This window comes from Chiloscyllium plagiosum, unplaced genomic scaffold (genome assembly GCF_037043375.1).
Source record: "Chiloscyllium plagiosum isolate Xiang-an unplaced genomic scaffold, Cpla_swu_hap1 HiC_scaffold_47, whole genome shotgun sequence".
Classification (NCBI taxonomy): domain Eukaryota; kingdom Metazoa; phylum Chordata; class Chondrichthyes; order Orectolobiformes; family Hemiscylliidae; genus Chiloscyllium; species Chiloscyllium plagiosum.
In genome coordinates, this window is record NW_028270185.1 from 40,269,118 (window position 1) to 40,291,442 (window position 22,325).

The following is a 22,325-nucleotide window of genomic DNA, read 5'->3' on the forward strand; positions in this document are numbered from 1 at the left end:
GACAAAACAAAAATGAATACAGTAAATAATAATAAATGAACAATGTGATAATATTTGGCTTCTCACATGTTCCAATGTTAAATTCTCCTCAAATGGAGATGGAGATGATGATAGAGTGGAGGGGCTTGTCTGTTATAATGTAAAATCTACTATAATCCATCTGATTCTCCCCAATTTATATTTAATTTAATTCAATATTTATTCGGCAAGATTAATTTCTAGCATGGCATAGTAAAATTTGGATTCGACTCACATTTTATATTGCTACCCAACTCAAACTCCTCCTTGCTTCTCGTTAATTGTTTTAATGTAGTTAATTAACAAATAAGAACAATACCAACATAATTTTGATCATTGTCATGAAAGGTATACAAGATCAACACAAGCAACACCTCCTCCACCAAACCGAGCATGTGGTCAAACACACCATCAAAGGAGACAGCAAAATAACGACCATTTCCCTCGCTGATCGATATACAGAGCTTATCATTATTTTCACTCTGCGTGAACGGAGACTAGTGGAACATGAGCTCCTTTCCAGAGGCAGGGAACATGAAGAATGGCAGCGGAAGTACGTCACCAGTGAACTTGAAAAAATCCGGATTGATTAATTATTCAGGAGCCGTTTTGGCCACTCCAGCCTGTCTAGCACCACGGTGGTTAGCAGAGTGGCTGGCATTGGTAAGACAACAATGGTGCAGAGGATGGTCCATGAATGGGCAGCAGGAAACCTCGATCCTCAGTTCCAATTTGTTCTACATTTCACATTTTGAAATCTTAATGCCATCAACAGAGCCGTTTCTCTGACTGAAATGGTATTGGATCAGTACCCTTATTTAGAAAAGATAATTGAAGATATCTGGATGAAACCTGAATATCTTCTCTTGGTTTTTGATGGATTAGATGAGTACAAACACCAGATTGATTTCACTGGCCGTGTGGCTGGTGATGTCTCTGCGAATGACTGTGTTGCGCCTGACTGCAGATGTGAAGTTTTTGAAATGGTGCACTCCCTGGTACAGCAACAGCTGCTCAGAGGTTGTTCTGTGCTGGTTACCAGCCGGCCGACTGCCCTTGACTCATTGGAAAAGGCCAATGTCAACCTTTGGGCTGAGATCCTGGGCTTTCTTGCTGATGAAAGAAAAGAATTTTCCAGAAAGTTTTTTGGCAGTGAGCAACTTGCTACCAATGTTTTCAAACACATAGAGGAGAATGAGATCATGTACACCACGTGCTACAACCCTTCATATTTTTGGATCATTTGCTCAACCTTAGGTCCACTCTTTACACAGCTGAAGTGCAAGCAATCTCTTCCCAAAACCATCACTCAACTTTTCTCCATCTACCTTTCCAATCTGTTGGACAACCACAAGCGAGATGTTGAGGACCAGCGGATGGTTTTACAGCGACTCGGGGAGTTGGCTTACCAGGGAGTTTCGAAAAGGAGAATTGTTTTTAATGAGAATCACTTCATTCAGCATCAGCTGCAGTCCAGCAAATTCAATTCAGGATTCATGATGGAGATCTTGGAAAGGGATGACACAGCTAAAAACATTGTGTACACATTTCTACACTTTACCATCCAGGAATTCTTGGCTGCCCTGGCGCAGTATTTGAGTCCAAAGCATCAGAACGTGGTGGAAATGCTTCACTGTGCCTTTAAGAAGGATGATGGTTGGTTTGAGATTTTTATTCGATTTTTAGTTGGTCTTTCAACACCCACTTCATCCCGAAATCTGGAACCATTCCTGGGTCCGCTGTCTCATTACACGACCTGTCAGGTGATAGACTGGCTGCAGGCCAATGTTCAGGCAGAAATCAAAAACATGGACAGAGTCACTGGAAAGAGGAAACTGCTGAACACATTCCATTATTTGTCAGAGTCTCAGAATAGAGCTTTCGTCCAGAAGACCATTGGATCTGTGGAACGTTTGAACTTTGGGGACTCCAATCCAAAGAATGCACTGAGATTGAACCCAATGGACTGTTTTGTAATGTCTCATGTTGTACAACTTTGTGAATCAGTGATGGAGTTGAATTTGGAGAAATGTTATATTCAGGAGGAGGGGATCAAACGATTGGCCTCTGCAATCCACAAGTGCAAAGTTCTAAGGTATGTATTGATCCGGGTGAAATTAGATAACATGTCTGCAATGACCCATTGATTTTCTCTTATAAATTCCACCTGATATGAATTTCATAGAATCTCTACAGAGCAAAAAACGGTCATTTGGACCATCTAGTCTGCAACAACCCTCTGAAGTGCATCCCATCCAGACCCCTCCCCTATCCCTGCATTTCCCAAGGGACATGAAAGGCTACAGAAAAGATTTAGAAGGATGTTGCCAGGGTTGGAGCGTTTGACCTATAGGGAGAGGCTGAATGGACTGGGACTGTTTTCCCTGGAGCATTGAAGGCTGAGGGTGACCTTATATATAGAGTTTATAAAGTCATGAGGAACATGTTTAGGGTAAATAGGCAAGGTCTTTTCCTTGGGATCTGGGAGTGAGAGGGAAAAGATTTAAAAGCTACTTAAGGAGCAACTTCTTCACACAAAGGATGGTGTGGGTATGGAATGAGCTGCCAGAGGAAGAAGTGGTGGAGGCTGGTGCAATTACAACATTTAAAAGGCATCTGGATGGGTATATGAATAGAAATCATTCAGAGGGATATGGGCCAAATGCTGGCAAATGTGATTAGATTAATTAAGGATATCTGGGCGACATGGATGAGTTGGACCAAAGGGTCTGTTTCCTTGTTGTACATCTCTATGACTCTATAACCCATCTAGTCTGCACATCCCTGGAAACTATGGGCAATTTAGCATGATCAGTCCATCTAACCTGCACATAGTTGACTGTGGGAGGAAACTGGAGTACCCAGAAGCAACCCCCGCAGACACTGGACGAATGTGCAAACTCCACACAGTCATCCAGGGGTGGAATCAAACCCAGATCCCTGGTGCCTCGAGGAAACAATGCTAACTGTTGAGCCACTTATCACTATAGTAGCTGAATCACAATTACTATTCGTTTTTTTTTGAGAGTCAAGGAGTTTTCCATGCTTTTTATTTATTTTTAACACTACTACTGCATTGACCTTGATACTGAGTGCTCTAACTATAACAAAAAAAAGCACCAGGCTGACTTAGTTGGTCTTACACTGTGAGACATTCAAAGCCACAAGGAGTCTGGCAGAGTCTTTAACTAGTGCTATGACAAGGAAACAAAGAACCGAGCCAAATCATCGTACCTCTGTGTTCACAACAGAGTAAAATTAAAACCTTCAAAGATTTTAACCTCAGCAATTCCTAACCAGGCTTTATAACCAATCGCAGACTCTGTTGATAATGAAACCTAGATGGTAGGTTAATAACTGAAACAACAAAAAAAAGTAATTTATTACCAATATAGGAACTTTAGCAGAGCAAACTTAAACAACAACGTTTGAAACCAATAACCTTGTTTTCAGGGCAATTCACACAAAAGACAGACAGACAGACAAATAAACACAGTGAAGGGATAATTAAAATAAAGTAACAAAACTGGCCAGATTAAGTGGTTTTCATATCTGACTCTCAATGTATATTTGATGGTTTCTTTGTTAATTTTCTGAAGATATCGATCTGTGCCACCTTTGAATTCACTCTGAGGACTGAAATTCTGAAATAAAGTGGAAGGTTAGGCAGGGAGCATTTAAATCTTCATGCTGTAACATCAATAGCTAAATTCATTCTCTCAAAAACACAGTCCCAAACACCAATTTAAACTGTGATCTATGCCTATGTTTGATCATTTCGTTCCCTCCCAGAAACAAATGGAAATTGCTGTTCTGAGGAAAGCTCATTGGACCGAAATATATCTATCCACAGATGCTGCCAGACCTGCTGCACATTTCCCTCAATTTTTGTTTTTGTTTCTGTTTCTTATGTCCAGTATCCACAGTTCTTTTGATTTTATGTTGTATCCCAGGCTTGTTCACAACAATTCCCAGGTACTGGCCTGGTCAATTCCCAAACATTTCTTATCTGGTTCAATGTGCTGCTCTCCCACTGTGCTGAAACATCTACAGGATCCTATTGATCAAGAGCTAACCTGCCATTAACTGTGAGACCCCACCTCTGAACAAAGAGCAGCTTGTTTGTTGTGCTGAAACACAAGTTGCTGTTCCCAATCCAAAGATCATTTCCAGCTCATTGCAAGTTCACAGCTACAAAAGTTGGCGAAGGTTTGAACACTAATCCTAAGAGGCCCTCAATTAAATGAATAGACCTGGCGTGTGACTGAACACAGTTCACTGACAGAGAATAGCAATGGAGATCAGGTGGCAAATCAAACTGTTGAACCCAACCTCTGTCACCAATTGTGTGCCATTGCAGAGATGAATATCATCCTTTGTAGTTTACTTTTACAAACCAAAGCTAATCTGATAATGTATTTGACCCAACCATTCACTAGATAAATAGTAAGTGAATGCTGTACCTAGTTCAATGCAGAATACGTTGCTAACACAGCAAGGCTGCCATTCATGTATCTGAAACTGTTACGGGTGAGGTCAGGGTGGGTTTGAAATAGAGGTTCAACAGTCTGTGATTTACAGGAGGCATGATCTGCCCTTTGTGGTAGCACAAAATTCACCATTCACCTCAGCAGCAGGGAGATTGGGCAGCTCATCACCACATATTTTATATGACTGTTGGGATGAACGATTATCCATTCTGCTTGGAACTGAAAACATGGCTTGTGTATTGGTAAATGCATCAGAGAAGCAGGAATTTATTGATTGATTGATGTCTATAAGTCTTTTTCTTTGTTGTGTTATCCAAGCAGGGCAATAATGCCTCACAATTAACCAATGCTTTTACTCTTTGCTGGATTACATATGGATGAGTTCAATGGAATATAATTGCACAAATGTTTTTAAAAATTGGATATAAGACAATCAATTTTCTGTCTTGCGTTCAACTTGTCATAGAGTCAAATAACATGGAAACAGACCCTTTGGTCCAACCAGTCTATGCTGAACATAATCCCAAACTAAACTAGTCCCACCTTCCTGCTCCAGGCCCATATCCCACCGAACCTTTCCTTCTCATGTATTTATCGAAATATCTTTTAGAGTCATAGAGTCGTAAAGATGTACAGCACGGAAACAGACCCTTCGGTCCAACCTGTCCACGCCAACCAGATATCCCAATCCAACCTAGTCCCACCTGCCAGCGCCCAGCCCATATCCCTCCAAACCCTTCCTATTCATATACCCATCCAAATGCCTCTTAAATGTTGCAATTGTACCAGCCTCCACCACATCCTCTGGCAGCTCATTCCATACACGTACCACCTTCTGTGTGAAAAAGTTGCCCCTTAGGTCTCTTTTATATCTTTCCCCTCTCACCCTAAACCTATGCCCTCTAGTTCTGGACTACTGAACCCCAGGGAAAAGACTTTGTCTATTTAGCCTATTTATGCCCCTCAATTTTGTAAACCTCTATAAGGTCTCCCCACAGCCTCCAATGCTCCAGGGAAAACAGCCCCAGCCTGTTCAGCCTCTCCCTATAGCTCAGATCCTCCAGCCCTGGCAACATCTTTGTAAATCTTTTCTGACCCTTTCAAGTTTCACAACATCTTTCCAATAGGAAGGAGACCAGAATTGCACACAATATTCCAATAGTGGCCTAACCAATGTCTGGTACAGCCGCAACATGACCTCCCAACTCCTGTACTCAATACTCTGACCAAAAAAAGAAAATCATACCAAACGCCGCCTTCATTATCCTATCTACCTGTGACTCCACTTTCAAGGAGCTATGAACCTGCACACCAAGATCTCTTTGTTCAGACACACTCCCTAGGACCTTACCATTAAGTGTATAAGTCCTGCTAAGATTTGCTTTCCCAAAATGCAGCAACTCGCATTTATCTGAATTAAACTCCATCTGCCACTAATTGCACCCATATCCACCACTTCCTCAGGAACTACCCTCTGAGTTTAAAAAAATTTCTTCTTGTGACTTTTTTAACTCTTTCTCCTCTCACCTTAAAAATGTGCCCCTCGTCTTGAAATCCCCCATCCTCGGGAAAAGACACCTACCATTTAGCCTTTTTATACCGCTGATGATTTTATCACCCTCTGAGGTCACCTCTCAACCTCTTATGCTCCAGTGGGAAAAAATCCCAGTCTATCCAGCCTCTCCTTATAACTCAAACCTGCCATATCAAAGCTTCCTGGTAAATCTTTTCTGAACCTTCTCCACCTTAACAATATTCTTCTTTTACCTAAGTGACTATAACTGGACACGGTATTCCAGAAGAGGCCTACCAATGCAAACTTCAAAGAATTATGTACCTGAATCCTAAGCTCCCTCTGTTGTACAACACTGTCCAAAGCCCTCCCATTAACTGATTAACCTCTCCCCAAGTTTGTTGTATCAAAATGCATTTATCTAGATTGAACTCCATCTGCCATTTCTCAACCCATTGACCCATTTTGTCAAAATCCCTTAGAAAATCCTCTTCTTTACTATGCCACCAATTTTGATATCATTTGCAAACTTACTAACCATGCCTTCTGTATTTTCATCCAAATCGTTTCTATAAGTGACAAACAAAAGACAAGCCAGAACCGATCGCCGTGGAACATCAGTGGTGACAGGCCTCCAAGTCTGAAAAACAACCCTCCATTTTGTTTCCTGCTGTTCAGCTAATTTTGTATCCAATTGGCAAGCTCTCCCTGAATCCCATGTGTCCAGTTTTGGGTTAAAATATATATTCTATTTCCAGGTCATAAAATAGGTAGTGAATAATGAGGCCATCTGGCCAATTATGTCTGCACTGGCTCCTTAAATGGCCTACACACTTCATCCTATTCCCTTCCTCTTCCCTCAAAGCTATCACGTTTTCTCCTTCAGGTATATATCAAATTCCTCTTTTCAGAGTTGTGCTGGGTTGTGCTGTCAATAGCCTTTCAGTTGGTGAACGAGTAACAGCAATTTACTGAGTAAAATATATGATAACTATACACCTCTCATTTTTCACCATTCAAGCAATTAATTTACTGTTTGAAATATATGTTTACTGGTCACCAACTAATTCAGTGAGAATAGTTATGCAAGATTTAAATCTGCTTTCTAATACTGCACAACACTATTCTATCTGCCCATGCCTCAGTGTGTCAATGAGAAACAATTGGATGGAGTTTCTGTAAGGTGAAGTTTATGTTATGTTAATCGGAGAGATTTCCCACTTCTTGATTGTTTTTTTTTCTTGGCTGTTAGGCTGAATGACAATAACATTGGAGATACAGGAGTCAACATTTTGTCTGCATCAGTGGCGCATTCGGAATGCAAAACAAAGCGATTGGAGTAGATAATCTTCCCAACATTAACCCCAAATTTTATGTGCAATGATTTGTGGCAAGTCAGGAATTTGCTGTATCTTTGGCATGACCACTGTTGAAAATAAAGGGGAAGGTGAGGACTGCAGATGCTGGAGATCAGAGTCAAGAGTGTGGTACTGGAAAAGCACAGCCAGTCAGGCAGCATGCGAAGAGCAGAATCGATGTTTTGAACATAAACCTTTCATTAGGACTCCTGATGAAGGGTTTATGTTCAAAATGTCGATTTTCCTGCTCCTCGGATGCTGCCTGACCGGCTATGCTTTTCCAGCACCACATTCTTCGATCTTGCTAGACTGCACCTGGAGTATTCTGTTCTGTTCTACACAACAAGTATATATTAGACTGCAATCAAATTTCAACAGGAAGATATTAGGGAGAAATTGAATCAGAATCTTTTTGTGGAAACTACGGTCACATGGTAACCAATGGAGATGTTTAAAATGCTGAATGATGGGACAGGGTCGTTAGCTAAAAAATCAAGGAAAGAGCATTATTTTAAAGTTACAGTTAAGCCATTCATTCAGGAGCCAGTTCAAACAACACTTCTTCCAACTAGAGAAGCACAATTTTCAGATTCTCAACAAAAAGAGTTGTTAAGTTTCAGAGAAGAAAGTAAAAAAGTTGTTATTTTTTTTGTTCAATTAATACAATTTGGCCTAAGCTGATGTGTTTACATCTCACGTTGTTACAATGCTTGAGGAGAGATGCAGGGCATCGAAGAAAGGAAGAAATGTCTCATGAAAAGGATTACATGGATCATGAACATAAGGTCTGAAGATAGATTGCAAACATTGGATCTGTCTCCATTAAGGAAAGGAAGCTGTGATGTAATTTGAATGAAGTATTAAAAATGATAATGACAGTGGAAAGAGTCGGTAGCAATAAATTGTTCACTGCCATGAAATGGTCAAGTATGTCAGCACAAAAATTCAAGAAATTGCCAAAAGAAGCAAGAACAATGTGAGATAATCTTTTCTGCACAGTGACTGGTTAAGGTTGGAATGTTGTACCTCACTCACCTCATGGCAGAGGCCGGTTCAACTGAAGTGTTCAAAAAGGAATTAAACTTTGGTCTGGAAAGGCCCAGTGCACAGGGATACGGAATACAGAGTGGCAGGAAGTGAATTGCTCATTCGGAGCCTCGAATCACCTCCTCCTGCACTGTACCCTGTTTGGTTCTGTGAGGCTGTAGGTACGCATATTCTTTTCAAAATTAAGAGCGATGTCTTTCAATTAAGGAATAATAGTGTTAAAGACTAAAAGCATTAAAGTTAATTGATTATTAGTTCGTCATTACTGAGTCAAATAAAATGAAAAGGAGGCTGATGGTTCAAGAGCTTTCTCACTTTTAGATTAGATGAGATTACTTACAGTGTGGAAACAGGCCCTTCGCCCAACAAGTCCACACCAACCCGCCGAAGCGCAACAGACCCTTACCCCTACATTTACACTTTACTAATACTATGGGCAATTTAGCATGGACAATTCACCTGACCCGCACATCTTTGGACTGTGGGAGGAAACCGGAGCACCCGGAGGAAACCCACGCAGACACAGGGAGAATGTGCAAACTTCACACAGTCAGTCGCCTGAGGCGGGAATTGAACCCGGGTTTCTGGCGCTGTGAGGCAGTAGTGCTAACTACTGTGCTACTGTGCAGCCCACTTTGTTATGATGATCCAATTATTGCTCTTCCTTCTCAGTAGAATTTCTTTTATCTTTTCGAGCTATGTTGAAAACTGATTTGTAATTATCAATCTTTAGTTTGCTGGATAACAATCTGACATTTGCTTGCATTGAAGACCGGAGGATGGCATTTAGTCAGAGCGAATCATTGTCAATGTTATATCTGGATGTAAATAAATTCACAGATGATTGCATTCCGAAAATGAGAAACTTCATCATCAACTGCAAGAATTTGGAGCTATTCAGTGAGTGCATATGTTAAAACATTAAACATTTCCATTGTATTGTAAACAATAATTTCCTTAAGTCATGTCCACAGCAAGTTCTTCAGGTGTGCTTAACATATTAATTCACCGGAACATAAAAAATCAGAGCAGCAGCAGGCCATTCAGCCCATAGACCTTGATCTATCATTATATATACCAATGGATAATTATCCAACTTTGAACCCGATTCCTGTTTTCTCCTGGATATCCTTGACCCCTTTAACCCTTAAGAACTTTATTTGCCTGGCGTTATAGAGATGTTCAGCATGGAAACAGGCCCTTTTGTCTTACTGTCCATGTCAAACAGATACCCCAAATTAATCTAGTTCAGATGGAGTTTAATTTAGATAAATGTGAGGTGCTACATTTTGGAAAGGCAAATCAGGGCATGACTTATACACTTATTGGGAAGGTCCTGGGGACTGTGCTGAACAAACAGACCTTGAAGTGCAGGTTCATAGTTCCTTGCAAGTGGATTCACAGGTAGATAGGATAGTGAAGAAGGCATTTGGTATGCTTTCCTTTATTGGTCAGACGACTGAGTATAGGAGTTGGGAGGTCATGTTGAAGCTGTACATGACATTGGTTAGGCCACTTTTGGAATATTCTGTGCAATTCTCGTCTCTCTCCTAGAGGAGAGATGTTGTGAAACTTGGAAGGGTTCAGAAAAGATTTACTGTTGTCAGTGTTGGAGGCTTTGGGCTGTATGGAGAGGCTGAATAAACTGTTTTCTCTGGAGCGTCAGAGGTTGAGGGGTGACCTTATAGAGGTTTATAAAATAATGAGTACCAAGGTTAGGGTAAGTAGACAAGGTCTTTCTCTGGGATGGGGGAGTCCAGAACTAGAGGGTGTAGGTTTAGGGTGAGAGGGGAAACATTGAAAAGGGACCTAAGGGGCAACCTCTTCATGCAGAGGGTGGTGCGTGTATGGAATGAGCTGCCAGAGAAATGGTGGAGGCTGGTACAATTATGACGTTTAAAAGGCATCTGGGTGGGCACAAGAATAGGAAGGAAATGGGACAAGCGCTGGCAAATGGAACTAGATTAGGTTAGGATGTGGAGCTGCCAGTGTTGGACTGGGGTATACAGAGTTAAAAATTACTCAACGCTATGTTGTAGTCCAACAGGTTTAATTGGGAGCACTAGTTTTCGGAGCACTGTTCCGGACAACCACCTGATGAAGGAGCAGTGCTCCGAAAGCTAGTGCTTCCAATTAAATCTGTTGGACTATAACCTGGTGTTGAATGATTTTTGGATTAGGTTCGGATATCTGGTCAGCATGGACGAGTTGGACCGAAGGATCTGTTTCTGTGCTGTACATGTCTCTGACTTGTTATGGACCGGGCCAGACGCCCTCAAAACATTTCAAGAAAGTAGTCCAGACACTAACATTGCTCGTTGTTTTAAGAAGGTGTAAAGTGGATATTCCAGGAGAGGTGCCACTGGTCAAACCACTTCATTTTAAACAAAACCAAATTTATTTACAAGATTACCCAATGAAATAGAAGCAAAAGAGAACCGAATGCAGAATAACCTCACCTATCCAAAAACCAAACAGACTTTACCTGTTGTTCCCTATACTTGCAACAATCCCCATAAAAACCTCATTGCACAAAAGGTAGCATCAAACACAGGGTCTTACAGGAGAGAGATGTCAGACAGAGAGGATCAGCACAAACCTGCTTCTTTCATGTAACTGTTTCTTGGATCAGCAGCCTCAAAACGCTACCTGTCTGCTTTCAGTGAATAGCCAAACTTCCAAAACCAAATCAAACCAGAGAAAAGCTGAGCTGGTGAAAGTGACCATTCTCCTTTCATTGCACAAATGTCTTTTAAAAATAAAACTTTTTGCTGGAGGCAGTATCTGTAGCTATAATTAAACTCACCGTAAAACTCTTCAAAACCCAAACCTTTTGGAACTTGTGTCTTTTACGATCTCTCTGGGGGGGGGAACAAAATCAAGTACAACAGAACCTTGTTAAAGGAGCAACATCATCACAGACTCTATTTGACAGCATTTGGCCCTAATCCCCCTCAACCCTTCGCATTCATGAACCCATCCAGAGGCTTTTTATATGCTGTAATTGTACCAGCCTCCACCACTTCCTCTGGCAGCTCACTCCAATCTCATACCATCCCTCTGTGTGAAAAAGTTGCCCCTTAGGACCCTTTTAAATCTTGCGCCCTCAACTTAACCCTATGCCCCCTAGTTTTGGTCTCCCCCAACCCTGGGGAAAACATCTTGTCTATTTGACCATACATGCCCCTCATTGTTTTATGAACCTCAATAAGGTCACCCCTCAGCCTCCCATGCTTCAGGGTTAACAGCCCGAGCCTATTCAGTCTCTCCCTCAAGATCAAACCCTCCAACCCCACCAACACCCTTGTAAATCCTTTCTGAACCATTTCAACTTTCACAGCATCCTTCCTATAGCAAGAAGCCCAGAGCTGCATGCAGCATTTCAAAAGTGGCCAAAGCAATGGCCTGCACAGCCACAACATGACGGACTAAAGCAAAGAAATACAGATAGTAGAAACCTGAAACAAAAGCCAAAATTGCTGAAGAAACTCAACAGGCCTGACAGCATCTGTGGAGAGAAAGTAAAATTAATGTTTCAAGTCCAGTGATTCTTCTTCACAGCTGACTCTGTTTCTCTCTCTGTAAACCTGCTGAGTTTCACCAGAAATTTCTGTTCTTTTTGAGAACAATATTTAACTTTTTCTTTCCAACCATTCAGTGTTTTAGCCAACAAACACTCTCTCTGACAGGGAATTTCACAGACTCACCTCAATCTGAGTGAAGACATTTATCCTCAGCTCAGCTCGAAATAGCCTACCCCAGATCCTTAGACATTGACCCTTGGTTCTGGACCGTGGGAACACCCTTCCTGTGTTTACCCTGACCTTTCCTGTTAGAATTTTGTAGGTTTCTAAAAAGTGCCCCATATTATTCTAACCTAAGTGAAAATAGTCCTAACTGATCCAGTCTCTCTTCATTCATCAGTCCTGCTATCCCACGAGTCAGTCTGGAAAACCTTTGTCGTATTCCTTCTATGCATGAATGTCCTTCCTTAGATAAGGGACAAAAACTATACACATGACTTCAGGTGTGGTCTCACCAAGGCACTGCATGTAGGCAACTAGACAGTCCTGTTCCTGTCGTTGAATCCTCTTTTTTTTCCCCTCTTTTTCTATCTCTCTCTCTCTCTGTCGCTCTCTCTCTCTCTCTCTCTCTCTCCCTCTGCCTCTCTCACACCCAGACACTCTTTGCCTCAGCATGCTATTCTCTAAGGGGTTGTGGGTGGGGGGGGGGGGGGGGGGGGGGGGGAGAGAGAGAGAGAGAGAGAGACTGTCACACATCTCCTTCTGGAATTTGTCTTTGCAAAAGAAGTCTGGATAAAGATGCAGTGGCCTTTGTCAAGGTTCGTCCTGAGCAGCTCCATGACACAAGACTCTGTGCTATACAGTCTGTTCCCCGGGAGCACAACGAGACAAACATCAACTGCTTCTGGAGGACCATCACCTTGCTGAAAGACACTCTTTGTTCTGCCTTAAAGTTGTTGATTATTAGTTCCCACCTGAATCACACACACTGCTGTTCACCCTCCCTTTCCAGGAGTTAATCCAGCTGTTCTTTGACACTGAATACTCAGCAATCTCCTTCCCTGTTCTAGTGATTCAACTCCCAGAATTTTCCTCAGTCACTTCTCACTACCACCCTCTGGTGGATGCTCTTCCTCCTGCTGAGCCCCATGGCCTCTGCGATTCCCTTCTCATTAAGTTGAAACAAGTTGTTATCTCTTATTGGTTCCCTTTGCGCGAGTTTCAGGTCTAGGCTGGTTGACAATGTCCTCATGAATTAACGAATTTGGTCCCATATGTTGCTACTGAGAATCTGATGCTCCCCAGTCGGAATCTATTCCTGAAGAAGGGCTCATGCCCGAAACGTCAATTCTCCTGCTCCTTGGATGCTGCCTGACCTGCTGCGCTTTTCCAGCAACACATTTTCAGCTCTGATCTCCAGTATCTGCAGTCCTCACTTTCTCCCTGTAAATATTAGTGCCAAAGTTGAAACCAGATATCCATCCCATTTTCATTCCATATTCATATCTGAAACATACATCTGTAACCACACATTATATATATCAATCAGTCAGAACTATTTAATGTCTTCTGAAAATATCTCTGGGCCAGACCAGGTAAGATTCCCAGATTCCCTTTGGTGATGGACATGAGTAAAGCAGTATTTACAGCAATTACTGATTAGGTTCTGCAATGGTGACTATGAAACTAACTTTCAATTCCAGATGGATTAATTATTTGAGATAAAATTCAGCCAGTTGCTGGTATTTGTACTCTAGGTCACTGCATTACAAGTCCAATGCGATTTCCCCCAGTCCAACTACATCCTCAACTTACATCATTCCCCAGTTTCTTAGTTTCTTACAGCACTGTGTGTGCAGCAGCTCATTAGATTCTCTCTCCCCCACCACTTACACCCATTTGTTACTATGTAGCTGCTCACAGTTTGATATCAAAATGTGTTTCCCAACTGGAAAATTATGAATGATTCTGTCATTTTAACTTGATTAATTGGTTGGTTCTTAATCATTAATTTCTTTCTTAGATTATGGAGGAATCAGTTCAGATGGAAAGAAGCAGCTCCGATCACTGAGAGATTGCAGGGCTGGTGTCCGAGTATTTGTGTGATCAAAGGATCAAGAACTTGCCAACTATTTGGACTTGATATTACTGAGAGGTGTATTTCTCTCACCTCTATCAAGTGAAACACATGAGATATTACATTGGCTCAAGAAAAACAATTCCTGGAATTCTGAAATAGAATGGGAATGATGTGGAGTATTCAGTAGCAGCTGGTGAGTGTTGGTGTGTGGGTGATATTCACCGTCGAGCACAGGGAGATGGAGCTGTGACTGTGAAGCATTTATAAAAGAGTCCGAGAGATCGCCATCATAGAAACAGGCCTTTCGGCCAATGTGCCCAAGCTGTCCAGTTTTCACCGTTAAACTGGTCCCTTTTGCTTGTGTTTGGTCCATGTATCCCCGTATCGAACCGTGTGTAAATGTTTTTTAAATGATGAAATTGCACTCACTTCCACCACCTCTGGCAGCCCATTCCAGACACTCACCATCCTCAGTGTAAAGGTAAGTGCCTCTCTATACCCTTTTGTATCTCTCCCCTTAAACATGCACCCCAGAGTTTTAGACTCCCTTGGGGAAAAGCTGCAGGCTACCTACCTTATCTATGCCTCTCATGATTTTATATTTTTCTGTATAAGGTCACCTCTGAATATCCTACGCTCCAGGGAAAAATGTTCCATCCTATCACATCTCTTCTTGCAGCTCAAACCTTCCAGTCCAGGTAACATCCTAGTAAATCCTTTCTGTCCTCTTTCTAGTTTAATAGTTACTTTCTATAGTAGAGCGACTAGAACTGGGCACAGTATTCCAAATGTAACCTCACTCATGTCAGAGTCATAAAGTCATAGAGATGTACAGCATGGAAACAGACCCTTCAGTCCAACCTGTCCATGCAGAGCAGATATCCCAACCCAATCTAGTCCCACCTGCCAGCACCGGCCCATATCCCTCCAAACCCTTCCTATTCATATACCCATCCAAATGCCTCTTAAACGTTGCAATTGTACTATCCTTCACCACTTCCTCTGGCAGCTCATTCCATACACGTACCACCCTCTGCATGAAAATGTTGTCCCTCAGGTCTCTTTTATATCTTTCCCCTCTCATCCTAAACCTATGCCTTCTAGTTCTGGATTCCCCGACCCCAGGGAAAAGACTTTGCCTACCTACCCTATCCATGCCCCTCATAATTTTGTAAACCTCTATACGGTCACCCCTCAGCCTCCGACGCTCCAAGGAAATCAGTCCGAGCCTTTTCAGTCTCTCCCTATAGCTCAACTCCTCCACCCCAGGCAACATCCTTGTAATTCTTTTCTTAACCCTTTCAAGTTTCACAACATCTTTCCAAAAAGGAGACTAGAATTGCATACAATATTTCAACAGTGGCCTAATCAATGTCCTGCACAGCTGCAACATGACCTCCCAACTGCTATCCTCAATACTCTGACCAATAAAGGAAAGCATACCAAACGCCTTCTTCACTATCTACCTGCGACTCCACTTTCAAGGAGCTATGAACCTGCACTCCAAGGTCTCTTTTTTCAGCAACGCTACCTGTGACCTTACCATTAAGTATATAAGTCCTGCTAAGATTTGCTTTCCCAAAATGTAGCACCTGACATTTGTCTGAATTAAATTCCATCTGCCACTTCTCAGCCCATTAGCCCATCTGGTCCAGATCCTTTTGTAATCGGAGGTAACCCTCTTCGCTGTCCACTGCACCTTCAATTTTGGTGTCATTTGAAAGCTTACTAACTGTACCTCTTATGCTCACATCCAAATTATTTATGTAAATGACAAAAAGTAGAGGATCCTTGTGGCACTCCAGTGGTCACAGGCCTCCAGTCTGAAAAACAACCCTCCACCACCACTCTCTGTCTTCTACCTTTGAGCCAGTTCTGTATCCAAATGGCTAGTTTTTCCTGTATTCCATGAGACCTAACCTTGCTAATCAGTCTCCCATGGGGAACCTTCTCAAAGCCTTACTGAAGTGCATATAGATCACATCTACTGCTCTGTCCTCATCAATCCTCTTTGTTACTTCTTCAAAGAATTCTTATACACCTGCAACAAGGCATTCCAACTCCTGTACTCCATGCTCTGCAATTTGTTCAATTGTACAATAAACCTGTTAGTTATTAATTATTTATTATTACCTGACTTCAGTTGTACATAAAGCTATATTCAATTTGTCATAAACGTATGTTTATTACACAAACAACCATATGTTCAAGTGTGTGATTATTCCCAGCGTTAGACTTGATGACAGTCTGTTTGATACTGGGACAGAGATTGGTCAGCGCTGTAACTGTTCCCCTGTGGAAATGATAGGGTGTGCATTAACAGTGTGTGTAAAATCAGTCAGGATCAGGTCATATTTTGGAACCAGTGACCATCTGCACCTGTGCCTGTCCCACTCCCATCAAATATGCTGGAGATTCCGACACGAGCAGAGACCCCGCTAACAAAACTCTGAAAGAAATCACATTTGTAAGGGAAGATTAATTAAGTAATCTCCCTCCTAGCCCCTAAAAGGCCATTTTTTGATGCTCCCACTGCATTCACTGTAATTTCACTTTGACCATCTCTGGTTCCCTATCTCATGTCGGGCTGCAGGGTCGGGTCAACTTGTCAGTGTCCAACGGCCATTTTGTCGATTTGTCTGTTAAATATTTGCCTCTAACACAGATCTCCACAAGGCTCCATTCAGTCTTAGAGTTCAACAAATGGTGCATCGTCCAATGGTAAAGACTGGAAAGAACCCAGCACCTCATTGTGCACCCGTGTGTTCAATTCAGGCTGCACTCAGCTAAATATTCAAATATCAGTCCCCCACACTGTTGACTATGTATTACTGTAGACAATACAAACGTGCACTCTGCTAACTGTCCACATGTCATTGTCACACACTGTAGACAGCAATCACTGTTGGAAGTTCACACTTTGCACATTACAGAATGTCCGTATATTAGTTATCAAATATTACAGATGTTGCATTACTGTAGATATTGTATTACTGTAGACAGTACATACGTTGCACACTGTGGACTGTCCACACATCAGTTATCTCATACTGTAGACATTGTATTCCACGTCAGCACTGTAGCTGTACTGGCACACCTTTATTAGGCATGTGACAATTTTTAGAGACTGATGTTGTCAGGATGCACAACCTTTGCAGTATACAGTGCGACCAGTCAGGTGATGGCAGCTTAGTGGAACAGGGAGGGTTGAACCAAGACTCAGTGTGGGATATCCAGTGACCAGGACCCAGTCCGTGCCATCCCCACATCCACACACAAACGTCTTTCTCTGTCAGACTGACTTGTTAGAACCAGCCGAGATTGCTGCAGATCTGTTCCAGTCCCAGAGTCACAGCTTCTTGATGCTGTTCAGACTGAGCTGGAGGGAAAGGAATTGCTGGACCCTTCCCTATTCCAGCAATTATTTCACACAATTCCCACGGGATCGACACAAGGTATGAATGAGACTGACATGAACTTGTAAAGTCAGCAAGTTTTACTTTTTGATTGAGTTTCTGAGGGTAAACATCAATCCTTTTCACAGACGGCTATCCAGTGATTACACAGATCTGTTATACAAGTCTGTTAATTGTACAAATGACCATGAGATTCAGCTCTTCCTTGACAACAAGCTAAGGGACACTGAGGTAATGCCAATGGTTCTGCAACATTATACAATATTGGGGTGAAGATATAGCCACAACTACTCCTTTGTTTTCATTGATTTGGTTCCAGTTTCTTCCATAGATACGACGTGTCCATGAAATGTATGTACCTATCAGGCAGGAAAGAAATGGTCGTGTGAGGGAGCCTTGGTTGACGAGAGAGGTTGAATGTCTGGTAAAGAGGAAGAAGGAGGCTTACATAAGGTTGAGGAAACAGGATTCGGACAGAGCAGTGGAGGGATACAGGATAGCCAGAAGGGATCTGAAGAAAGGGATTAGGAGAGCTAAGAGAGGGCATGAAAAATCCTTGGCGGATAGGATCAAGGATAACCCCAAGGCATTTTATGCGTATGTGAGAAACCTGAGAATGACGAGAACGAGGGTGGGTCTGATCAAGGACAATAGTGGGAGACTGTGTATTGAGTCGGAAGAGATAGGAGAGGTCTTGAACAAGTACTTCTCTTCAGTATTTACGAACGAGAGGGACCATATTGTAGAAGAGGAGAGTGTGAAATGGACTGGTAAGCTAGAAGAGATACCTGTTAGGAAGGAAGATGTGTTGGACATTTTGAACAACTTGAGGATAGACAGGTCCCCTGGGCCTGACGGGATATATCCTAGGATTATGTGGGAAGCAAGAGAGGAAATTGCAGTACCGTTGGCAAAGATCTTCCCGTCTTCACTGGCAACGGGGGTGGTACCAGGGGACTGGAGAGTAGCGAATGTTGTGCCCCTGTTCAAAAAAGGGAATAGGGATAACCCCGGGAATTACAGGCCTGTTAGTCTTACTTCTGTGGTAGGCAAAGTAATGGAAAGGGTACTGAGGGTATCTGGAAAGACACTGCTTGATTAGGGAATGCCAGCACGGATTTGTGAAGGGTAGGTCTTGCCTTACAAGTCTTATTGAATTCTTCGAGAAGGTGACCAAGCATGTGGATGAGGGTAGAGCAGTGGATGTAGTGTACATGGATTTTAGTAAGGCATTTGATAAGGTTCCCCACGGTAGGCTTATGCAGAAAGTCAGGAGGCATGGGATAGAGGGAAATTTGGCCAATTGGATAGAAAACTGGCTAACCGGTCGAAGGCAGAGAGTGGTGGTAGATGGTAAATATTTAGCCTGGAGCCCAGTTACAAGTGGAGTTCCGCAGGGATCAGTTCTGGGTCCTCTGCTGTTTGTAATTTTTATTAATGACTTAGATGAGGGAGTCGAAGGGTGGGTCAATAAATTTGCAGATGATACGAAGATAGGTGGAGTTGTGGACAGTGAGGAGGGCTGTTGTCGGCTGCAGAGGGACTTAGATATGATGCAGAGCTGGGCTGAGGAGTGGCAGATGGAGTTCAACCCTGCCAAGTGTGAGGTTGTCCATTTTGGAAGAACAAATAAGAATGCGGAATACAGGGTTAATGGTAGGGCTCTTTGTCAGGTGGAGGAACAGAGGGATCTTGGGGTCTATGTACATAGATCTTTGAAGGTTGCCACTCAGGTGGATAGAGTTTGTAAGAAGCCCTATGGAGTATTATCGTTCATTAGCAGAGGGATTGAATTCAAGAGTCGTGAAGTGATGTTGCAGCTGTACAGGACTTTGGTTAGGCCACAGTTGGAGTACTGTGTGCAGTTCTGGTCGCCTCACTTTAGGAAAGATGTGGAAGCTTTGGAGAGGGTGCAGAGAAGATTTACCAGGATGTTGCCTGGAATGGAGAGGAAGTCGTACGAGGATAGGTTGAGAGTTCTCGGCTTTTTCTCGTTGGAACGACGAAGGATGAGGGATGACTTGATAGAGGTTTACAAGATGATCAGAGGAATAGATAGAGTAGACAGTCAGAAACTTTTTCCCCGGGTACAACAGAGTGTTACAAGGGGACATAAATTTAAGGTGAGGGGTGGAAGGTATAGGGGAGAGATCAGGGGTGGGTTCTTTACCCAGAGAGTGGTGGGGACATGGAATGCGCTGCCCGTGGGAGTGGTAGAGTCAGAATCATTGGCGACCTTTAAGCGGCATTTGGATAGGTACATGGATGGGTACTTAATCTAGGTTAGAAGTTCGGCACAACATCGTGGGCCGAAGGGCTTGTTCTGTGCTGTATTGTTCTATGTTCTATGTTCTGTGGGAAAGTTGGCATGATGGCTCAGTGGTTAGCATGACTGCTTCAAAGTGTCAGGGACCAGGGTTTAATTCCACCCCCTGTCTGTGTAGAGTTTGCATGTTCTCCCTGTATCCATATGGGTTTCCTCCTTCAGTCCAAAGATGTAGAGGTTAGGTGGATTCACTGTGCAGTAGTGTCCAGGGGTGTACAATGCTAGGTGAATTGATCATGGTAAATTGGGGTTACAGTGGTAGGGTGATGCACCAAGTTTAGGTGGGATGCTGTTTGAAGGGTTAGGACAGACCCGATGGTCCAAATCACCACCTTCTGCATTGTCGGGATTCTATGATTTAGACAGATTGGGCAAAGAGAATGAATGAGCAATTGACTTCCAAAACAGGCTGCATAAGGATAATAACAGAGCACAATTTCACACAGAATTACCACCATCTGAAATAGGAAATAGGAAATTCAGTCTCCTCACTTCAGGGGTTGATTCTGAGCTGGCTACCCACAGCCAGTGTACTGTGCACATGTAGATAAAAGGTGAACTGATATTGGGATACCAGCTCTGTGCAGTTTTTTTCAGAATCACAATTATTTTACCATCTACAACACTACCTGCATCCCCCTGCACACCATTCCCCAGCAGCATCTCATTTATCCACCCACAAAATCAGCTACTAGAGATATGCAAATGTCAAGTTAAGATATTAATAAACCTTCCATGCTTTGGAAACACTAGGATCTGTATTTGGACACTCTATGCTGTTCTATTTGTTCATTACAATGCTGATTTATGTAAAAGAACATTTCACTGCTTTCTTGATCTGGTGCCTGAATTTGGACTGTGTTGCCCCACAAATAAATGCAACCACTTAAATTCACCAAAATAACTCCGACTTGTTCAAATACGTGTAAAGAATGATTTCCATCGATGGGATCAGTTCAAGGAATAGTATTGCAAATGAAATTTATCACATATGTGGATCACAAAATAACAAAGCTGCCAGAAATGGTAGAGAGTAAAATTATAGACCTCCTTCTGCTCTCCATCTCTGGATCACTGTGAATCTCTTCTTTGTTCTGACCCCTCAGTCCTTTATGGACTCGACTGGCTACTATAATGTGTCTGACTGTCAGAGCGTTGAGCAGCAGAATAAGATCAAATGGCAACAATGGATTAAGAACTGTAAGGAACCATTTAAATCCCACTCAGCTGGGATTCACTATAATAGCTCAACTTTGAAATACAAAACCACGATAGGTTGTTATTAGAACTACAACAGCATTTCTCTTTGTGCAATATTTAGTTTTTCATTTTCTGGAAGCTAATAGTGACAAAACGATCAAAGCTAAAACTAACAATGAACCAACCAGAGCAAGAAGTGGCTGTTATTGACAGGATGTAATTTATGCTTCACACAGGAGTTTTATCCAAGAAAGATAAAGGGATAAATAAACATTGATCTGCCTTGGTATGACCTCAGTGATAACAACCATCAGATCAGATGCTGCCATGGCCATCAGGTAGCAAGAAGTGCAGGAAGACAGGCCACACTTTTCAGAGACAAAATATTAAGTGCCACTAAATTAACTTGCTAGGAAGAGAAAAGAAAATAGACTAAAATAGTTTGAAGCAAACATACTGTCCAAGTCCAGGCTATCATATTTGTATTTTGATACAAAAAGACATAGACTTTGAATTAAGCAAATGGTTAAACATCACAACTGTGATCTCATTTAATCTCAGACATGCCTATTCCAAAGTTTAATACACAGAGAGTTTATGGGATAAACCTTAGTCCACTTCCTGAAAGCTGATTGACATCTTTCTAAGTTTCAATGAGATTTTTGAACCTTGATTTAACTGATTTTGCAGTTTGAGCATTTCCCAGCCTGGTGTGGGAATTCAGGAAGCTGAAAGGAGGTAAACCCAGAATCAGTGAAAATGTAAGCACACTTCTTATCAGGCTGGACAAAGTTCTTTGATTAAGCTCACCTATTTTGGAGTCACGAGAAGCTAAAGCTGCACAATGTTGAAGATCGGATCCCATTCCGATTGTATCTTCAGATCATACTGGGATTTGGTCAATTTAAGTTTGGTCAGACATTTCTAATTTTAGACATTACCCGGACCAGATTCCACCACATTACCCCATTTCCCATCACACCTCTGGATGATGAGTTGAGTGGCCTCTTGCAGATGAGTAACAGAAGATCCAAATACGAGGATGAAGTCCTGTATGGAAGAGTTATCTTCTGACCAAAGTTTAAACACGTTGCCAAATAACCATGTCATGAGCAGTGACCTCAGTTACCAAAGTGAACCAAATGCAGCTGGACCTCAGTTTGCTCTGGATTCCCCATTTGGGTAGGGGTGGGAGCAGGAGAGCAAGATGAGCTGGGATGATGAAGCAAATAGAAACAAAGGCAAAGCTTTTGGAACAGATTCAATTCTGTAGAAGGATCACCAGGCTCAAAACGTTGACTTTGCTTTCTCTCCACAGAAGCTGCCAGACCTGCAGAGTTTCTCCAGCAATTT

The 22,325-nt window shown here is 42.3% G+C and overlaps 1 protein-coding gene across 1 annotated transcript in view; it reads left to right on the plus strand.

Moving 5' to 3' along the window:
• Positions 1–812: 812 nt before the first annotated feature.
• LOC148136112 (NACHT, LRR and PYD domains-containing protein 3-like) overlaps positions 813–22,325 on the plus strand; it is a 43,384-nt gene continuing 21,871 nt past the window's right edge. Inside the window, exons 1-4 of the mRNA XM_087983939.1 lie at positions 813–2,113; positions 9,160–9,326; positions 13,974–14,044; positions 20,879–20,972. Of these exons, the coding sequence (XP_087840065.1) occupies positions 813–2,113; positions 9,160–9,326; positions 13,974–14,044; positions 20,879–20,972 (1,633 nt within the window). The remainder of the gene's footprint in view (positions 2,114–9,159; positions 9,327–13,973; positions 14,045–20,878; positions 20,973–22,325) is intronic.